Source organism: Schistocerca cancellata, chromosome 9, assembly GCF_023864275.1.
Source record: "Schistocerca cancellata isolate TAMUIC-IGC-003103 chromosome 9, iqSchCanc2.1, whole genome shotgun sequence".
Taxonomy (NCBI): Eukaryota; Metazoa; Arthropoda; class Insecta; order Orthoptera; family Acrididae; genus Schistocerca; species Schistocerca cancellata.
The window spans coordinates 290,221,250-290,244,354 of NC_064634.1; the positions used below are offsets into that span (position 1 = coordinate 290,221,250).

The 23,105-nt window shown below is 44.2% G+C and overlaps 1 protein-coding gene across 1 annotated transcript in view; it reads left to right on the forward strand.

The window, feature by feature from the left end:
* The window catches only part of LOC126101360 (aminopeptidase N), a 360,940-nt gene that overhangs the window by 175,103 nt on the left and 162,732 nt on the right, over positions 1-23,105 (forward strand). The window contains exon 7 of the mRNA XM_049912028.1: positions 21,571-21,754. Coding sequence (XP_049767985.1) covers positions 21,571-21,754 — 184 coding nt within the window. The remainder of the gene's footprint in view (positions 1-21,570; positions 21,755-23,105) is intronic.

A 23,105-nucleotide genomic window follows, 5' to 3' on the forward strand; every position in this document is an offset into this window, starting at 1 on the left:
CTCACGCAGGCTGGCGTGAGGTCTGGAACAGGACAAGGAAATTAGAATTTAGAAAAAACAGATGTAGCTGGTGGAATACCTAACTTTAATCCATTAATGATGAACGTCGGTTTTGACAGTACGTGATTCACAATATCAATAGTAACTGATAATGGCGCCTCGCTAGGTCGTAGCAAATGACGTAGCTGAAGGCTATGCTAAACTATCGTCTCGGCAAATGAGAACGTAAGTAGTCAGTGAACCATCGCTAGCAAAGTCGGCTGTACAACTGGGGCGAGTGTTAGGAAGTCTCTCTAGACCTGCCGTGTGGCGGCGCTCGGTCTGCAATCACTGATAGTGGCGACACGCGGATCCGACGTATACTACCGGAGCGCGGCCGATTTAAAGGCTACCACCTAGCAAGTGTGGTGTCTGGCGGTGACACCACATTCCTCCCCCGCAAATCGGCGTACGGTTGTGGTATAAGGCTTCCGCCGGGCGTGGGGAGGATCCCATGTTGACGAATGCGACGAGATGGGGAGCCTAACAATAGGCGAGGCTGTGCCACCCGCACCCTGCCATTGGGACCGCGTGGAGCTAGGAACCGCCTGAAAATCTGCTCCAGGGTGCACGCCAACATGCGGTGTATGCGCCCGTAGAGAGACAAGAGGGGCCGAACGGTCGACCTCCATCGGGCCGGGGCACCCGACGGGCGAAGACGACACATGGTCCGGAGCGGGCAAGAGTTTCATGTCGGAGGACAACTGGTCCCGGGAAGCAATCGGCGGCGCGTGACCCAGGGAGGCGCCCGGCGGCTGCAGCGAAGCGTCCACTGCGGGCGACGGCGGCGGCGCGTCGCCATGGGGCAAAATGGAAGGCAGCGTCGGTAACACCTGGGGCTGAGGCGAGCCAGTAGATGGGTCCCCAGGGCGCTGACCGGACGGCACCGTCGCTGAAAGCAGACGGGGAGCGGCAGATCCCGTGCGACGACAGAGGCGCAGCTGATTGAGATGCCGACGCCCCTCACCAGAGGCCCCCAAAACCAGATACATAGCGCGGCCGAGGCAGCGAAGAATGCGCCCTTCGAGCCATCGCCGTGAACCTCGATAGTGGCGATAGTAGACATCGTCTGCTGGAGCAAAAGCAGGTGTCTGCCGCTGCATGGAAACCTGATGCTGCGGATGTAGCAAAGACATCAAGGTTCGATGAGGACGACCGTGGAGCAACTCAGCCGGCGAGCGACCATATCGGGGCTGCGAACGATACGAGGACAAAAAGAGCAATAACGCGTCCTCCCGAGAATGCGACTCTTTCAACTTCAACATCTGTGACTTGAAAGTCCTGACCAATCGTTCAGCGGCACCATTTGACTGTGGCGAAAACGGCGCGGACGTCAGATGTTGAACACCATTGGCCTTGCAGAATGACTAAAATTCTGCGGACATGAATTGTGGGCCACTGTCGGAAACGGTAGTCTGTGGAAGACCTTCAATGCAAAAGATAGCAGATAACGCTTGGATGGTGGCAGATGACGTCGTGGAAGACATCCAGACAACAAAAGGAAAATTACTGAATGAATCTACCAGAACCAACCATCGAGCATTCCAGAATGGACCAGCAAAATCGATGTGTAAGCGTTGCCAAGGGGAAGTGGCTTTTGGCCATGCAAGGAATTTCCGCGGTGGTGCTGATTGTTGTTCGGCACACACCATGCAAAAAGAGCACATATTCGTAATCGCGGCATCGATTCAGAACCAAGTACAGTGCTGACGAGCAAGTTCTTCCGTTCTCACTATACCCCAATGTCCTCGGTGGAGAAGCTGTAAGACAGAGGACTGTAACGAACGTGGTACCACGACCCTGGACTGATCATTATCAGAACGCAACAGCAAAACACCACGTCGTACAAAAAGTCTTTCCTGGTGAGCAAAAAATCGGCGAACCAACGGATCCCCGATCCGTGACTTTGACAAGGGCCATTGCGTAGCAACAAAACGCAGAACGGTAGCAAGGACAGGGTCGGCAACTGTGGCTGTACCTACACGACGAAAATCAATCGGAAACGATTCGACCACGTCATCGGCTTCCGCATCAATGAACATGCAAGCAAGTTCGGAGGAATCGAATGCTCTATCCTCAGCAACAGTCAAACGGGACAACGCATCGGCGTTTCCGTGCTTAGCAGTGGACCGATACAAGATATCGTAGCGGTACTGCGAGAGGAAAATAGACCAGCGAATGAATTTCTGCGCTGTACGTGGAGGTACAGGCTTGGTCGGATGAAAAAGCGATGTCAAAGGTTTGTGGTCTGTGATTATGGTAAAGTGACGAACATACAAGAAATCATGAAACTTTGTAACACCAAATACGAGAGCCAATGCTTCTTTCACGATCTGTGAATAATTTCTTTGCGCAGACGAGAGCAATTTGGACGCAAAGGCAATAGGGCGATCGTGCGATCCATCTTTGAGCGCAAGCACAGCACCGATCCCGAAATCCGATGCATCCACCATCAACAAAAGGGGCTTCTGGGGATCGAATGGCGTAAGGCAAGTATTGGAAAGCAACGCCGAATTCAACTGGCGAAAGGCGCGTTCGCATTCCGTCGTCCAGACGAACAGAACACCTTTACGACGTAAGCGATGAAGCGGAGCTGAAATGGAAGAGGCATGTGGCACATATCTGTTATAGTAAATTATTTTTCCCAGCACACCTTGTAGCTGCTTCAAATTCTGCGGCGAAGGCAAGTCTTGTATGGCATGGAGGTGCGTGGGACTGCGATGTATGCCTTGGGCATTGGGTACATGTCCCAGGTATGGCAAATCACGAGCAAAAAACACACATTTGTCGTTCCGCAAGCGAAGACCATTTTGTCGCAAGACCTGAAATAATGTTCTGAGATTGGCCAAATGTTCTTCTTCCGTCTTTCCGGAGATCACAATATCGTCCAGATAATTTGCTGCAGTAGGGACCGACGCACAAACAGTTTGTAGATACTGCTGAAACAATGCAGGGGCGGATGCACACCCGAATGGCAGTCGTTTGAATTGATACAACCCAAGATGCGTGTTAACCACCAAAACGCGCTGGGATTCTTCGTCCACCGGTATTTGCAAGTACGCATCTGCGAGGTCCAACTTCGAAAAATATTTACCCGGGCACAGTTTGTCAAAAAGATCTACTGGGCGGGGTAAAGGAAAAGTTGCAATCACTAGTTGTAGATTCACTGCTTCCTTGAAGTCCACACAAAGTCTCAATTTTCCGGAAGGTTTTGGCAAAATTACTAAGGGTGATGCCCAGAAAGAAGCCTGCACACGTTCAATTACACCTTGTGATTCCAAATCATGTAATGTTTTTGCGACCTCATCACGCAATGCGTGGGGAACATTGCGCGCTCTGAAAAATTTCAGTTGCGCGTTTACTTTCAGTTCCAAATGTGCTTTATAGTTCTTAGCGCAACCGAGGCCCGTTGCAAAAATGTCTGCAAATTCTTCACATAGACGAGAAACACTGTCTGAAGGCACAGTCTGGTTCACTGATAGTACCTGATTTGCGATAGACAAGTTAAACAACTGAAATAAATCGAAACCAAACAAGTTCACTGCAGAAGAAGAACGAAGGACGTAAAATGACACAAGTTTTGTTTGTCCTTTGTATGTTGCAAGAAGGCTGCACTGTCCTAACACAGGATCTCTTGATCTGAATAGCTAGTTAACTTCACATTTGCGGCACGCAACGGAGATGTGCCCAGCAGTTTGTAAGTGTCTTAATTGATCAGTGAAACTGCAGCCCTGGTATCGAGTTGGAATGGTATCACTTTGCCGTTAATGTCCAAGTCCACAAAAAGTTTACTGTCCTGCTAACGACAAGAGTGACTGTCTCGTGCAATGTGAACTGACACTGGTACAAAATCACTTGCGACTTGACGGGAGTTCCAGCGATGTCGACGCACACTATTTGTAGGACGAACATAGTCACTTTTAGAGAATGTGGCACTGGACGGAGTGGAATGAACTACATGAATTTCCATGGGCGAAGTTTCGCGAGCCCAAGTATCCTTGGTTCGATTCTGATTCCGGCGCGAAGCAAAGGGCCTAGAATGGTTTTGAGCTTCCAATCTGAGCTTTTTCTGGCAAACACTCTGAACATGTCCTTTTTTATAACAATAAAAGCAAATAGCTTGGCGTGACGGGCAATTCTCACGCGAATGTCTACTAGCGCAGCGCGGGCAGGATTTGAGCACTGCATTTGCTTGCCGGCGCGGCACACGTGGCTGAGAGCCTGGCGACAGCAGCGCAGCCAGGCGCAAGGGCTGTTTACTGCTCCGTGCAGCTCGCCCGGCGGTCCGGTTTACCTGACACACGGTTGGTGAAGTTTCAAATGATTCCTGAGCAAAGTCAAGTGTGTCCTGCCGATCCAATATGTCCATCACTTGTTGAAGGGAGGGATTGACTAGTTTCAAAATCTGTTCCCTTATACGAACATCAGATACGTTCTGTGCAATTGCATCATGTACCTTAGTATCTGAATAAGGGAGTCCACATTGACACTCAAAAGCACAATCCCTAGTAAGGCCTTGCAAGGTTGCAACCCACTTTCGATTACTCTGACCTGCAATACATTTTGTATGAAAGAAGGTATACCGTTTCGCAACTACATTGACTGATTCTTTGAAATATGCATCTAATGCAGACAAAATTTCTTCGTAGGACAGAGTTGCTACGTCGCGTCAGGGAAATACACTCCTGGAAATGGAAAAAAGAACACATTGACACCGGTGTGTCAGACCCACCATACTTGCTCTGGACACTGCGAGAGGGCTGTACAAGCAATGATCACACGCACGGCACAGCGGACACACCAGGAACCGCGGTGTTGGCCGTCGAATGGCGCTAGCTGCGCAGCATTTGTGCACCGCCGCCGTCAGTGTCAGCCAGTTTGCCGTGGCATACGGAGCTCCATTGCAGTCTTTAACACTGGTAGCATGCTGCGACAGCGTGGACGTGAACCGTATGTGCAGTTGACGGACTTTGAGCGAGGGCGTATAGTGGGCATGCGCGAGGCCGGCTGGACGTACCGCCGAATTGCTCAACACGTGGGGCATGAGGTCTCCACAGTACATCGATGTTGTCGCCAGTGGTCGGCGGAAGGTGCACGTGCCCATCGACCTGGGACCGGACCGCAGCGACGCACGGATGCACGCCAAGACCGTAGGATCCTACGCAGTGCCGTAGGGGACCGCACCACCACTTTCCAGCAAATTAGGGACACTGTTGCTCCTGGGGTATCGGCGAGGACCATTCGCAACCGTCTCCATGAAGCTGGGCTACAGTCCCGCACACCGTTAGGCCGTCTTCCGCTCACGCCCCAACATTGTGCAGCTCGCCTCCAGTGGTGTCGCGACAGGCGTGAATGGAGGGACGAATGGAGACGTGTCGTCTTCAGCGATGAGAGTCGCTTCTGCCTTGGTGCCAATGATGGTCGTATGCGTGTTTGGCGCCGTGCAGGTAAGCGCCACAATCAGGACTGCATACGACCGAGGCACACAGGGCCAACACCCGGCATCATGGTGTGCGGAGCGATCTCCTACACTCGCCGTACACCACTGGTGATCGTCGAGGGGACACTGAATAGTGCATGGTACATCCAAACCGTCATCGAACCCATCGTTCTACCATTCCTAGACCGGCAAGGGAACTTGCTGTTCCAACAGGACAATGCACGTCCGCATGTATCCCGTGCCACCCAACGTGCTCTAGAAGGTGTAAGTCAATTACCCTGGCCAGCAAGATCTCCGGATCTGTCCCCCATTGAGCATGTTTGGGACTGGATGAAGCGTCGTCTCACGCGGTCTGCACGTCCAGCACGAACGCTGGTCCAACTGAGGCGCCAGGTGGAAATGGCATGGCAAGCCGTTCCACAGGACTACATCCAGCATCTCTACGATCGTCTCCATGGGAGAATAGCAGCCTGCATTGCTGCGAAAGGTGGATATACACTGTACTAGTGCCGACATTCTGCATGCTCTGTTGCCTGTGTCTATGTGCCTGTGGTTCTGTCAGTGTGATCATGTGATGTATCTGACCCCAGGAATGTGTCAATAAAGTTTCCCCTTCCTGGGACAATGAATTCACGGTGTTCTTATTTCAATTTCCAGGAGTGTAGTTTGACTATCACACGGTACGTGTTCACCCCGACTGATGATAACAAAAAAGACTTCCGCTCGTTACCTTGAAATCTGTAGGCGGTGAGATGGAATCGAAATTGGCGTCACCACTCCGTCCAGCTTTCCAGTGCAGCATCAAAAGTTCGAAAAGTTGGTGCAACAGCGTGTTGTGGCTGCGTTAGCGTTGGAGCGGCGGCTGCCGCATCGTTTTGCATTGCACATTGACCCTGGACGAGCTGTCCAAGGGCATCCAGTAATGCCTGCGTCTGCTGATTCTGTAAGCGATAAAATTCGTACAGTACATCTGGAGATTGCGGCGAAGTCATTACACAAGTAAATCAGGGCAGTATAGAAAAGAACGCGGTTTTGCCTCGTCGCCAATGTTGTGGTTGGGAGGAGAGCCAACACCGTGTTACTAGAGGAGGCTGAAAGGCACGAGTTTTAGCTCACGCAGGCTGGCGTGAGGTCTGGAACAGGACAAGGAAATTAGAATATAGAAAAAAACAGACGTAGCTGGTGGAATACTTAACTTTAATCCATTAATGATGAACGTCGGTTTTGACAGTACATGATTCACAATAATAATAGTAACTGATAATGTCGCCTTGCTAGGTTGCAGCAAATGACGTAGCTGAAGGCTATGCTAAACTATCATCTCGGCAAATGAGAACGTAAGTAGTCAGTGAACCATCGCTAGCAAACTCGGCTGTACAACTGGGGCGAGTGCTAGGAAGTCTCTCTAGACCTGTCGTGTGGCGGCGCTCGGTCTGCAATCACTGATAGTGGCGACACGCAGGTCCGACGTATACTACCGGACCGCGGCCGATTTAAAGGCTACCACCTAGCAAGTGTGGTGTCTGGCGGTGACACCACAACATTTCCAAGACACCCAGTATACACAGCTACAACCTGGCCTTTGAGCATAAACGAAACGATTTTAACTGCAATTCATATTTATACTTTCCGAGATTATCGTTTTAAAACAATAGGCTGTAATATGGCGGCTTAGTGTGTCAAGATCGTATTCAAAAAAAGGCAGATTCGAAGAATGTAAAATATGATATAGAAGACCAAATTTCAAAGTTGGTAAAAACATCCAGAATTTTATTTCTTCGTTTGAGGCAGGCCGTAATTGATAAATGCAGTCTCCTCTATTATAGACAGGACTGTCCATGAATGTCAAACCTTGAATGAAATATACATCTGACAATATGTGATGATTAATACTCAAGGGCATGTGTCACCTCCACGCAAAGGGCGTTTGTAGGTGTCAGACGCATGGCTCCAAAGCAAATACAAATGGCTCTGTATTGAAAAGTAACCTATTGTGATACAAAGTACACCCGTAGCCCAGACCATATCGAATAATTCCTTGGTACGTGCTGCACAGAAACTTCGATGTGCTTCCCACCACAAACAGGTGAGTGTGTTAATTACTTTTAATGCTTCTTTACCCTTATTAACAGTAGATACATGTGAAGCGACCAGCTTAGCCGTGAATCAAATATCATTCTGACGAATCGGGCCTGAGATTTTATCTGGACATTTCAGTTTCTAGACGTGGCGTGACCGTTAATGCGAGCAGCGTTCGTTTTCTAAAGAGGTACGATTACTGATTTCTCAGCCGAAATCACTGTTAGACAGCCATTTATTGACGTGTGCTATGGTATTGCGTAATCCCGCATTGGCTTGGAGATGCGAGTATACAGTTGAATAAATATTTACCTCGTCTGCAGTACTTCTGTTTCCATGGGAAGATTTCCAAGCAAAGAATAATCTATGAAATCAGTACCATGACATCCATCACTCGATGATTTAATTTCATCATTTCGTTCTTTTTTTAGTGAAGGATATGATGACTGTGATCTTCAACAGCAGATGGATAATTCAGGAACGGAACCGTAAGAGGTGCGAGCGTAATTATAAATTCCTCCATCCAGTCAGTTGTAGCAGGAACATCGGATGGCAGAAGACAGTTACCAAAACCCTGTGTTTTATACCAAATGTTTATCTTACTGGTTGCTTTATTGAGTGAAGAACAAATTTTAATCCAGTTTTTCTTGTTTGTTCGTTTTCTCTTCAAAAACTTGTTAACACCCGCATTTACTTTTCTCACTTCCAAGAAGTTATTCGAGTTATAGTTCTGGCAATAGGTAGGGCTTGTCTTCACCTATAGAAAATTCTAATGGTATAGTTTGTTATAGGTAACTGCAACACACTATAAGCAAAACTCAGGAGTCACACGAAAGAACGACGTCAGATTACATCTAAACACTTCCACGTCAGCGACAGTACTGTTCCCTCCCTCCCCAAACCGAGTTTATGTTTCATCCCTATTGACTTCCATTCTTCTTATTTTGAAGTTTCACTGCATCAAAGTATTACTCAGTGTTAAACCGGACAACCAGAAAAGAAGAGAATCGAAGCGTTTGAGACGTGGCACTATAGAAGAACTTTGATAATTACGTGACCCAATAAGGTAAGAAATGAGGAGATTCTCCACAAAATGGGATCTGATTAGGGTGAATCAGGCCCTCTCTTACATCTGGCCAGAGTGTCACACAAATCATACCTTTTTTTACAGAATATTTACCTAAGAAATAACAATTTTAAGATGACAAATAGTGTTAAAATGATTTGAGTGTCTAGAGTGACAATGTGAGGAAATAATACTGACTGTGAACTAATGTAATAAAGTTAATACTGTCAGTACTTCTACTATTGCCGCTGCTGCCACTATTTGCGATAGTAATAATAATAATAATAATAATAATAATGCCAATAATAACAATAATGATAGTGGTCGATATAAAAATAATTTATACGTGTACAAAATAGATATTTTCTGGGGAAAGGAAATTTAAGGAGATTGCACCAGCTAAGAATACCGGGAAATGAGGACGAGCTGATGGGAAGAAGGATGTGCAAGAGTAACGTGTGCGTACAGGGACAATGGTAATACTTATTGTTGCTTTGACAGCTATGTCACTGTCTTCTGAAGCTGAAGATGTTATTCAGTTCTCTAATATTACAGAGTCAGGTTCCTGCTACTGAGAAGGACTTGGAGAAAGTGGCTGAACGATGAAGTGGGACACCAGAATTTTGTTCCAATGGGAATAGGTGTTCCTACTATGTCGTTCAGACAAGAGCGATGAGGTCGAGGAGAGATCTCATGGACAGTATGGACAGAGTGCATTGATAAGACAGTAGGTATGGAAATTTCTGCACGCATCCAGGATAGCTGTGCGTATGACTGTGAAATATGATCAGTCGAACATCACAGATGTAACGAACACAGGCATTCATAACCAGTTCAGTGGGCCGTGTGCTTTCCTGAGAAAGACTTTGCGGAATTACATCACTGTAATGGATAATTGGAAGTATGTTTATGCAGTTTCTTTTGCAGGTCAAGATGAAAGAGCTTTTTATTTTTTTGTTGGACGTTCAGGATGCTGATGCCCTCTTACACATTGCAGTTACATGCACAGTCCAATTTAGATTTTCATCCATTATTGTTCTTAGACTCCTTCCTGAGGCAGAGATATTGATATTTGTCCCATTTAGAGTTTAAAATGGTACAGATTCCCGATATTTCTGGCTAATGAGGCTACAATGCCCGACCCGTACAGCTTGGGTTTTGGATTTGTTGACTTTAACCCCATATCCTTCGCCCATTTTGATAGTTCACACAGGTCGGTATTGAGATTCTCTATAGTTGTCTTCAGGTTTATTTGTTTTCCTCTTAGATGCCACTGGACGCCATCACTTACATGTGGTATTTGCAATTGGACAAAACTGATGAAACATCATTCACATACTATGAAAAGAATATATGACCTAATACTGAGCCCTGTGGGACGCCTCACACTGCCTGCCTCCATTGCGACTTTATAGTGCCGGATATGACGCTCTGCTGGTTAGAGTCAGGTAAGAGCGAAACCACTGCACTGAACTTTGCGAGAAATTTAGGCTGCTAGGTTTGGCAAGTAAAATGTTAGGATGTGATGTCAAAGGCCTTGCTGAAGTCTAAGGAGCAGATGATAATCGCCTCTTGTGGATCCATGACCAGCTTCAGGTCTTCTATTAAAGGTAAACACTAACATGAAGAAAGGACAGGATGGCACGACGTGTACTAAGACATCAGGGTGTAACTTCGATTGTACTAGAGGGAGCTGTAGAGCGCAAAACCTTTAAGGGAAAACAGCAACTGGAATACATGCAGCAAATAACTGAGAACGTTGGGTGCAAACGCTAGAGATGAAATGGTCGACACAAGAAGGAATTCGAGCCAGGTAGCAGTCTGATGACAAAAAAAAAGATTAATCTCTCCATCGGAAGGAGGTATTAACCATACATCTAAATCCATGCTGCTGTTTTCACATTTACCACGGAACTTTCCGCTGTTTTAGTAATACAATGACTGTGCTACCAAGAATCAGCCAAATTTCTTTGTGACTGTGTCTGACAAAGAAATATGTATCCTCCAGTATAAACACATCATTCTCGGAGTTGGTTTTTCTTGCTTGTTATTAATGAACAGTTGTTATTTTTTGTTGTACTGAAAAATTTCAAGAAGTGTAGTGATTGCTGTCGTATTAGTTTAGTCTATCGCCATGTCGAACATCATGGGCTTCAAACGAGGGAAACCTTTTGGCATCTACTTATTTAAAGCATCTGTGGCTTAAGTCATAAAAAGTCCTGGCACCGTAAACACAAAGCGTACATGATCGGATCTTTTCTATATTTAACAGCGTATCGTTACTACGTCTCTAATGATAGCGTCGACAGGACGCTGCACTATAATAGTCCTTTTCTTGTTCATGTATGATCGACATATTTACTGTATCCTACAACGAGCCCCATTAATTACATTACGTTTGTCATTTAGTGTCATTCAATGAGCAGAGACAAGTAATAATTAATGCCACCGTGATGGTAAGCCTAATCAATATGTTGACAGGCTTTCAGCGTAACACGGATGAGATGAAAGCAAGTTCTGTTCAACACTACACTTGTCTAATCATGCTGCAATTACGTAACAATCACTCCCCTACATTTTATCTATGGTGAGCAACTGTGAAACAGCAGATTTACACCAATAATGAGATCTCTCGCCGTTCGCCCTACCCCGTTGATATATATCTTTGCTACGAAATAACAATCAACATACCCTCTATAGATCAGTAAAGCCAAAGATGGAGCAATGCAGCTCAATATTTTTTTATTGGCTTTGGTTTATAGAAACATGTAGCCAATAACTCGGAAGAGAAACTTGTCCAAATATTTATACTTTTTTAGATTGCAAAGATGTTATCCGGCAAGGTTTTTCTCAGGAAAGGTCAGGACGCCTGGAACTGTTGATGAATGCCTGTGTTCGTCATATCTGTGATGCTCGACTCCAGTTCTCCATCATGTGCACATCTGTCGTGGCTGCATACAGACAAGCGTAGAGATTCCCATACCCGCTGTCTTCTCTACTGTCTTATCAACGTACACTGTCCCTTATATCTCTCCTCAATCCTAACGCTCTTGTCTGAACAACATGGCAGAAACAACCGTTCCCATCGTAGCAAAATCCTTTTGTCCCGCTTCATCGTTCGGTCACTTTCTCGACGTCCTTCTGAGTGGCAGGAACCTGACTCTGAAATAACCTGCCGCATTATATTAGACAGCTGAATAACATCTCCAGTTTCGGAAGATAGTTAATGACGTATCTACTAAAGAACCGACAATGCTTACCACTCTCCTAAACGCCCTCGTAACCGTTGTACTTCCTTCTTTCCAACCAGGTCTCCCTCATTTCCCATTATTGTTATCTGGTGGAGTCTCCTTAAATGTATTCTCAGCTGGTGCAGTCTCTTTAAATTTCAGTTCACCACAACTCTCTATATCAGAAAACAACTATTCTGTACACGTATAAACTCATTTCTATATCTGACATTATTGTTATAGTCATTATTATTATTATTATTATTATTACCACTATTAAAGGTAGCAGCAGAACTACTGTCAGTATTAATTTAATTAGCTCATAGTATTATTTAATCATATTGTCACTATAGACACTTAAATAATTTTAATACTATTTTTCATATTAAAATTATCTGTGAGGTAACTATGATGTAGAATAGGTGCTGTATGAGTGCAATCTCTGTCCGATATAAGGGAGAGCCTTATGGCCATAATCATATGAATTTAAATAGATTAATAAATAAAAAATATATAATGTATCCACTTTCAAATATCGCAAGAAAGATAAACAGCACAAGAATTTAAGAATATGTTACACATAGGCACACACATTATGGGTAAAGAACGTTGTTATAAGACCAATTGTAGCCGGAAGAGAAAAAGTGAAGTCAGCAAGTTCTAGGGTGAATATTCAGGAAGACTCAAGTAGGAATGTAACCGATGTTAATACAATAAAATTTATAAGCACTAATTACTGGATCTACAAATTTGAAAAAGGCTTTATGTAATCGTATCTGGAGTACAGCTAAGTTCGTTGAAGATCAGTGCCACACAATTTGATGTTGGAAAAATATGCTAAAATAAAAATGTGCATTCATTTACTCACTCTCGTAACCACAATCTTTCAAACACTCTTGTTTCAACACTTTCATTCAATACAGAAAATAAAACTTAGTGGAGTAAGTATCGTAAGATAAACAGTATTGACTTTACACCGAGTGACAGCTAGATGTCGTACTACAGTAGCGTATGTTATTTAATCTAATAACGAATGCGAACAAATGCAAATTTCACTGGAAATAACAGGAAGAAACTGTACTAAATAAAAATATGGCATTTCAGTCTTTGATCGCTATTTTTTATTTTCAATAACCGGTTTCAGACTAGCTGCCCATCTTCAGATTATATATTGCAGTTACAGGGTAACCTGTCAGTACAGAACTATGTTCGCGAACCAATAATTCTGTACGGACAGGTTACTCTGTAACTGCAATATGTGATCTGAAGATGGGCAGCTAGCCTGAAACCGGTTACTAAAAATAAAAAATAGCGATCCAAGACTGAAATGCCATATTTTTGTTCAAAGAACGATCGCGGCAATCCCAATAATCATGTCTAGTTTCGATAGAAATTGCACTGCTGATTCCTGTTTAAGCTAGTAATTGTATTTTGAGTATTATCATCTATATTCTGAAGACTGTGGCAGCTCGCCAATCACGCAAGAGTTTCGGTTTCTTCTCGAAAGATACTTCTGTTCCCGAGAGGTGGCGTTGTACTGTTTCCCGATGACATGGCCACAAATGGCATGATAAGCAAATGGAAACTGTTCGGATACTGATCGATGGTACAGATCCAAGTACCCATAAAGGAGACGTTGAGTCCATATCATGTCTCCAAGACTGCTCCAATTGTTAATAAAGATTAGGTAAATGATAACCTAATTAAACCTCCGAAATGGACAACGAAGTGCACAGGATCCGTACCTGGAAGAAGCAGTGAGTGACTGCTTACGTGATGATGAAGTTATGTGAAAACATCGCCTACACCGCTGCACTGTAATTCACAGACAGTGCAAGCATAAGCTTCTAATTTTGTACCCGGCGTCGTGTTGTACCAACAGCTACTGCAGTGCTGTTGGGTCGAATGTACTTTCCCATGTGTGTAATTTTCCCAGCTGCTCAAAAACTGCAATAATCATGCATGAGCCTTCGCGATTCCCCCAACCACAAGCGGGAGAACCATTCGCATAGCTTCATGTATACGTTTAAGCTCATAATATGAGTGAAAAGCACCTTGACGGAACATTTGCAGATTTAATAACAAGAAAACTGTTTTTGTTCTACTGGTTTTGTTTATTTCTAACCAGTTTTCATTTATTGGGACATCTTCAGGAAAGAACTGACTAACGTACACAAGGAACATTAGTTACTGGGTAACCAAACTTTATAACAAAGATACAATCGACTTGCACAGAATATTGAACACCAAACTTGCTTGATAACGTTGTAAATTAAACTTCCGCGAAGGACACTACTAAATGTAGTAAGTAATTAAACTACACAATATTACAGCATTACAGCTGTAACGTTAAAGTTGGTGAGGTCGAGAACTGCTTGACAAACTGTTAAACTGGGCACTCTTTATTTATGTTGTGCATCTTACAAGTTATTTAACATCGTAAATTATACATTACGCAATACGCAATATTAAACACACTATATAGTTGGCTGATTTAGAATCAGTAATGTATTTTGAGTTAAATGCTTACTTAGCTCAAGAGCTTCTAACAGGTACTCTTTTCTTCTATTGTTGGCTAGCACAGGAGAAACAAAATCTTAAATTCGTTAATTGTTCAAGTAGGTTAGTTAATTTAAAAATAGAAATGGGTAGGTTGAAGTTAGATGTAGAGACAGTTAGTGAAGTTCGGTGACAGGAGGAACAGGACTTCTGGTCAGGTGAATACATGGATATAAATAGAAAATAAAATAGAGGCAATGTAGGAGTAAGTTTAATAATGAATAAGACGATGATGCTGTTTGGTTTGTGGGGCGCTCAACTGCGTGGTCATCAGCGCTTGTACAACATCCCAAATTTTTCACAGTCCAATCTAGCCACTGTTGCGAATGATGATGATGAAATGATGAAGAGATCACAAACACCCACTCACCGGGAAGAGAAAATCCCCAACCCTACCGGGAATCGAACCCCTGATCCCGTGATCCAGAGGCAGCAGCGCTAGCCACTGGACCACAAGCTGCGGACAATAACGAATAAGAAGTAGGAATACTATGAACAGAATACAGAACGGATTATCACACCCAAGATAGACACAAAATCAACTCCCACCATAGCAGTACAAGTTTATATCTCGGCTAGCTCCGTAGATGTTGAAGAGATTGAACAAATGTGAGAGGAGATAAAACAAATTATTCAGATAGTCAGAAAGATGAAAATTTAATTCTGATTGGGGATTCAGATTCGATAGCAGGAAAAGGAAGAGAAGGAAAAGTAGTAGGTGAATGTGGACTGGGAGAAAGGAATGAAAGATGTACCTTCCGGTAGAATTTTGCACTGAGCGTAACTTAAACACCGCTAACAAGAATCATGAAAAATGCTTTTTATACGTGGAAGAGACTTGGGGACACCATAAGGTTTCAGATTGATTATATATTAGTAAGACGGAGATTTCGGAACCTGACTTTAAATTGCAAGACATTTCCAGGGGCAGCTGTGGACTCTGACCACAATTCATTGGTTTTGAAATGTATATCAAAATGGTAGTAAATGAAGGAGGGTTTCAGAGGAAACATTGGGCACAGGTTGACTAGAACATGGGAAAGGAACACAGTACAAGACGAATGGGTAGCTTTGAGAGATGAAATAGCGAAGCCAGCAGAGAATGAAGAAGATGAAAAGACAAAGCCTTGTAGAAATCCTTGTATAACACGGGTGAGAGTAAATTTAACTGATGGGAGGAAGAAACATAAACATTCAGCAAATGACGCAGGTGAAAGGGAATACAAAGTCTAAAAATGACAGGAAGTGCAGAATGGCAAAGCAGGAAAGATTAGAGGACAAATGTAAGGATTTAGAAGCACATTTCACTAGTGAAAAGATAGATACCGCCTACAGAAAAATTAAAGAGCTCTTCGGAGAAAACAGAAACAGCTGCATGAATATCAAGAGATCAGATGAAAAACCATTACTAAGGAAAAAGGGAAAGTTAAAAGCAGACAGGAGTACGTGGAGGGTCTATACTGGAGAGATGAATTTGAAGAGGACGCAGATGAAGATGGGATGGGAGATATGATACTGCAAGAAGAATTTGACAGGACACTGAAAGACTTAAGCCGAAACAAGGCCCCTGGAATATACGACACTCAGTCAGAAATATTGATATCCTTCGGAGAGCTAGACATGACTCTTCCATCTGCTGTGCAAGATGTATTACAAAGACGAAATACCCTCAGACTTCTAGAAGATTATAATAAATGCAATTCCAAAGAAAGCATATGCTGACAGGAATGAATGTTACAAATATATCAGTTTAATAAGACATGGTTACTAAATACTTTACAAATTATTTACAGAAGAGTGGAAAAATTTGCTAGAAGACAACATCAGGGAAGATCAGTTTGGGTTCCGGAGAAATGTAGGAACACGTGAGGCAGTACTGACGCTACCGTTTCTCAGTCTTAGAAGATACGTTAAACAAGGCAAACCTATGTTTATAGCATTTTTAGGCTTAGAAGAAGCTTTCGACAATGTTGACTGGAATACTCTCTTAGAAATCCTAAAGGTACCAGGGTAAAACACAAGGAGCGAAAGGCTATTTATAAGTTGTACAACAACCAGACATCAATTATAAGGGTTGAGGGGACTGAAAGGGAAGCAGTGGTTAAGAAGAGAGTGAGGCAGGGTTGTAGCTTATTCCCGATATCGTTCAGTCTGTACAATGAGCACCCAGTATAGGAAATCAAGGAAAAATATTGAGAAGGAATTAAAGTTCAGGGAGAACCAATAAATTCTTCGAGGTTCAGCGATGACATTGTAATTGTGTCAGAGACAGCAAAGGCCTTGTAGGTGCAGTTGATTGGAATGGAACTGTATCTTGAAAAATGTACAGTAGATTAACATCTACAAAAGAAAAACAAAGATAATGAAATACGGTCGAACTAAATCAGATTATCTGAGGGAATTAGATAAGGAAACGACACGCTAAAATTAGTAAACGGTTTTGTTATTTTAGGAGCAAAATAACTGATGATGGCCGAAATAGAGAGAATATGAAACGTAGACTGGCAATGGCAAGAAAATCGTTTCAGAAGAAGAGAATTTTTCTTAGCGCCAAATATAGATTCAAGTATTAGGAAGTCTTCTCAAAAGAACACACATAAAAAAAAGTTTTGCATCACCTCAGTTCCGAGAGTTCCGGAACCTGTACAGAAGATTGGAATAGAGATCAACATAAACATCATTTCCGCCCTTTTTATTGCTCATTAAAACCACACATTGCATGTTGTACCACCATACAGCAGACCCTCAGAGGTGGTGGTCCACACCAGTACCTCTAACACCCAGCAGCACATCGTCTTGCACTGATGCATGCCTTTATTCGTCGTGGCATACTATCCACAAGTTCATCAAGGCACTGTTGGTCTAAATTGTCCCACTCCTCAACGGCGATTCGGCGTAGACCCCTCAGAGTGGTTGCTGGGTCACGTCGTCGATAAACAGCACTTTTCAATCTATCCCAGGCATGTTCGATAGGTTTCAGGTCTGGAGAATATGCTGGCCACTCTAGTTGAGCGATGTCGTTATCCTGGAGGAAGTCATTCACATGACGTCATGTGCATGATGGGGGCGCGAATTGTCGTCCATGAAGACGAATGCCTACAGCCGATACGGCGCCTTCCATAACCCAAGACCACCAGTTGGCCCCACATAATACCACCCCAAATAGCAGGGAACATCCACCTTGCTGCACTCACTGGGCAGAGGGTCTAAGATGTTCCGCCTGACAGGGTTGCCTCTGAACACGTCTCCGATTATTGTCTGGTTGAAGGCATACGCGACACTCATCGGTGAAGAGAGGCCAGTCCTGAGCGGTCCATTCGGCATGTTGTTGAGCCTATCTCTACCGCGCTGCATGGTGTCATGGTTGCAAAGATGGACCCCGCCATGGACGTCGGGACCGAAGTTGCGCTTCATACAGCCTACTGCGCACAGTTTGAGTAATAACACGAAGTCCTGTGGCTACACGAAAAGCGTTATTCAACATGGTGGCGTTGCTGTCAGGGTTACTCAGAGCCATAATCCGTAGTCAGCGGTCATCCACGGCAGTAGTAGCCCTTGAGCGGCCTGCAAGGCATGTTATCGACAGTTCCTGTCTCTCTCTGTATCTCCTCCATGTCCGAACAACATCGCTTTGGTTGACTCCTAGGCGCCTGCACACTTCCCTTGTTGAGAGCCCTTCCTGGCACAAAATAACAAGGCGGACGCGATCGAACGGCGGTATTGACCATCTAGCCACGAATGAACTACAAACAACACGAGCCGTGTACCTCCTTCCTGGTGGAATGATGGGAACTGATCGACTGTCGGACCCCCTTCGTCTAATAGGGGCTGCTCATGCATGGTTGTTTACATCTTTGAGCGGGTTTAGTGACATCTCTGAACTTTCAAAGGAACTGTGTCTATGATATAATATCCACAGCCAACGTCTTTGTTCAGGAGTTCTGGTAACCGGGGTGATGGAAAACTTTTTTGGGTGTGTGTATTTGTAAGGAGCGTAGCGATGTATGGAAGTGAATCATGAACGATAAACAGTTAGGTAAGAGGAGAATAGAAGCTTCTGGAATGTGGTGCTACAGAAGAATGATGAATATTAGATGGGTAGATCACGTAAACGTAACTAATGAGGAGGTACTGAATAGAAGTGGGAAGAAAAGAATTTGGTGGCACAACCTGACTAGAAGAAGGGATCAGTTGATAGGACACATTCTGAGACATGAAGGAATCACCAATTTAATGTTGGACGGAAGTGCGTGTGTGTCTGGGGAAGGGGGAGGGGTGGGGGAGTAAAAGTCGTAGAGGGAGACCGAAAGATGAATACAGTAAACAATTCAGAACAATGTAGGTTGCAGCAGTTATTCATCAATGAAGAGGCTTGCACTGGACAGAGTAGCATGGAGAGCTGTATCAAAGCAGTATTCGGACTGAGGACAATAACAATAACAACATGAAGCACTTCTGTGTGGACTTGGTATCTGTGTCCTTCCTTCAGCACATGTTCGGCAAAGGTGGAGTCTGACTTATGTAATATCCAGCAGCTTTTGTGTTCGATCAGCCCAGTTGCAATACCCCTGGTTGTTTGACCAATACAGCTTGTTGCAGTCATTGCAAGTGATATAATAAAAACCAGTGTTACTAAATAATTCTGTTTTATTGTTGTTGCCGAATATCATGTGAGCTGTATTGCCTCTTAAATAAAATGAAGTTTTATAATTGCAGGATTTGAGAGTTTTGGTAGCCTAAATACTTACTCATTTCAGTGTGTTGATTGTTTTTTCTCTGCGTCCTGTAAACCCGTCACACAGTTTCCTATCTGACGTTTTATGCACACTTATAGTTACACCACTAAGTGGAGTACGCCTGACCGAGCGGGGTGGGGCAGTGGACTCGCATTCGGGAGGACGACGGTTCAATCCCGCGTCCGGCCATCCTGATTTAGGTTTTCTGTGATTTCCCTAAATCGCTCCAGGCAAATGCCGGGATGGCTCCTTTGAAAGGGCACAGCCGACTTACTTCCCTAGTCCGATGAGACCGATGACCTCGCTGCCTGGTCTCCTTCCCCAAACAACCCAACCCTCTCCAGTCTGACCACACACACTCGGAGTACGCCTGTCACTGTAGACTAACCGTTTTGAGTCCACACTTCAACACCTGACCTACTGCCTAAGGAAAAATAAGCATTAATGTCTTGCTGTTGCCACATGTACTTGAAGATACTAATTAACCTAAAAACATACCAGTCATAATAGCTATAATCATTGGTCTTCAGCTCAAGTAAATACACTGTCCTCAATCAGCAATAAAAATATCTGCACTGATACCCCCAACAGCCTGTGTATTTTTATAACTGTTCATTTAACATCACGAATCAACGTCCACTAAAATATTATTCGTTGCCTCACTGTATATATATTTTTTTTTAATTTTGGTAGTAATTTACGTGAGGAAACATGCTGCCACTGGTCGGTAACTGATCACACTCTGTCCCCTTCGCTTGCATTACAAGTTACCGTTTTTACCAACACAAGGCGCCAGAAGAGTACCCCATTCCGTACTGCTTGGGCGGTGCGAATCAAATAGTGTTCAGGAAAAAGCATATCAAAACCTAGTCTTTGATGGGGAGCCATAGCTTGTTTAGAACCAGGAAGTGTAAAAACAATGACCCTACTATTCTGGGTCCTCAAACATTTTCCGCTATTACTAAGTAAAATCTGTACCTTCAAATGTTTTTATTCTTTCTGGTTATACGACTGCCTGGGATGACTGTCGTAGCTACTTCGCCCTGTATGTGAAATGTTACATCATTATCACGGAAGCAGCCAGCGCATTTAACTCTAAATGCTGAATTCAACGGTTTGTATTAATTTTGTGTGCCCTCTTTTTATCCAGTGAACCACAGAATAGAACATAATCTAACTGGCTTCCCAATGTACGCCTAATAAATCGAACAGCACAGGGTATTCCAGTTGTGTTCAGGATAGTGCGGTACATGTTGTTGTTGTTGTTGTGGTCTTCAGTCCTGAGACTGGTTTGCTGCAGCTCTCCACGCTGCTCTACCCTGTGCAAGCCTCTTCATCTCCCAGTACGCGCTGCAGCCTACATCCTTCTGTTTAGTGTATTCATCTCTTGGTCTCCTTCTACGATTTCTACCCTCCACGCTGCCCTCCAATACTAAATTTGTGATCCCTTGATGCCTCAGAACATGTCCTACCAACCGATCCCTTCTTCTAGTCAAGTTGTACCACAAACTCCTCTTCTCCCCAACCCTATTCAGTACCTCCTCATTAGTTATGTGATCTACCCATCTAATCTTCAGCATTCTTCTGTAGCACCACATTTCGAAAGCTTCTATTCTCTTCTTGTCTAAACTATTTATCGTCCATGTTTCACTTCCATACATGGCTACACTCCATACAAATACTTTCAGAAACGACTTCCTGACACTTAAATCAATACTTCAGAAACGGTTTCCTTGCCATTGCCAGTCTACATTTTATATCCTCTCTTCTTCGACCATCATCAGTTATTTTGCTGCCCAAATAGCAAAACTCCTTTACTACTTCAAGTGTCTCATTTCCTAATCTAATTCCCTCAGCATCGCCCGACTTAATTCGATTACATTCCATTATCCTCGTTTTGCTTTTGTTGATGTTCATCTTATATCCTCCTTTCGAGATACTCTCCATTCCGTTTAACTGCTCTTCCAAGTCATTTGCTGTCTCTGACAGAATTACAATGTCATCGGCGAACCTCAACGTTTTTATTTCTTATCCATGGATTTTAATACCTACTCCGAATGCAGTACATATTAGAGTCGAATGAAGCATAGTGTGTGTGTGTGTGTGTGTGTGTGTGTGTGTGTGTGTAGCTGTAAGGAAAGCGGTACGTCTGCTGTATCTGTGATGCAGCAATCTCGGGTTGTAAAATAACAAGTTGCCAAAGGCTATACCTAGTGTCCTGTTCTTCGTCTGAGCCGAGTACTCGAGCAGCCCAACCCTTTCCTCTTTGACAGCGAGAAACACCTCTCGCTAGGTCATGCCTTACGTTCTCTGCGCTTTCCGATACCCGTGCCGCGGCGGCCTCTGTGTACCTTCTGCCGCAGAACTCCATCAGGACTGCGCGCTGTGCGCCGGCTGACGTGTTTACGCTGGTGTGCGCAGGGAGACGGCGATGTTGTACGAGCCCGGCGTGTCGACCAACAGCAACAAGCAGAGCGTGGCCACGGTGGTGGCGCACGAGCTGGCGCACCAGTGGTTCGGCAACCTGGTCACGCCCAGCTGGTGGTCCGACCTCTGGCTCAACGAAGGCTTCGCCAGCTACATCGAGTACCTGGGCGTCGACGCGGTGAGTCTCTCCCTCTTCATTGTTTCTACATTTACAGGGAACTCGAATTAGTGATTTAAATATTTCGAAATAAAATTACAGAAGGTTGTCAATCCGATATAAAAATGTTGTGTAACTATCAAATTTCAATTACACCCATTATTGACCATTTTACTAGGACTGCTACTGTTACCCATAATCAAAGAATTACATATTTCTGCGTCGGTCACTAAGTTTTATTTCATTCACTTCACGTTTCGATGGTTAACCTTCCATGTGGAAGGTAGGCCCGTTAATAAGATACCGATATATCGTCGTATCAATCATTATTGGTTTAATTTTTCAAAAAGTATCGATATATATATCGGCAACATTTTCCCTCCAATAAATCGATAGCCAGTGGCGTTGCAGCAGTAACACCAGTTCCCATCAGACCACCGAAGTTAAGTGCTGTCGGGCTTGGCCAGCACTTGGATGGGTCACCGTCTGGGTGTGCCGAGTACTGTTGGAAGTAGGGTGCACCCAGCCTTTGTGAGGCAATTGAGAAGTAGCGGCACGGATCACGAAAACTGTCAACGGCCGGGAGTGTGGTCATGTGACTAGGGCGTCCCGTCGGGTAGACCGCACGCCAGGTGCAAGCCTTTCCATTTGACGCCACTTCCGCGACTTGTGCGTCGATGGGGATGAAATGATGATGATTAGGACAGGACAACACCCAGTCCCTGAGCGGAGAAAATCTCCGACCCAGCCGGGAATCGAACCCGGGCCCTTAGGATTGACAGTCTGTCGCGCTGACCACTCAGCTACCGCGGACGGACGGGAGAGTGGTGTGCTGACCACATGTCTCTCCGTATCCGCATCCGTGACGCCTAGGACCTGAGGACAACAGGCGGTCGGTCGGTACCATTGGACGTTGTTTGTATGTTTGCCGAGATATCGATATATAGGTATCAAAATGACAGTATCGCGTGTCCTTATTTTTATTTTATATTACATTTTTTTCACAATTTTTGATAAATATTTGAAGTTTTCGTTTTGAAATTGTAGTAGAACATAATTTTACTTTCACTGTTTGAAGGAGTCGTACTACTTTTTGTTAAAAATGAAACTCCTCCAGTTGTACTTAAGATTTAATAAATAAGAAAACTTAAGTACGGCTAGAGGAGTTTCATTTTTCATAAATTTATACCAGCTGATGTCCCACCATCATCCAATTTAAATATGGATGTACGAAGATACTACTTTTTGGGCTTTCATTACGTCCAGCCTTTCTCTCTGACTGTGTGAAGCGAGTGTATGTGGCGCAAAAGAAGAAGTCCGACTGCGCTGGGAAGTGGCGGTGTCAATGGAATAACAAGATTTCTGATGTAAA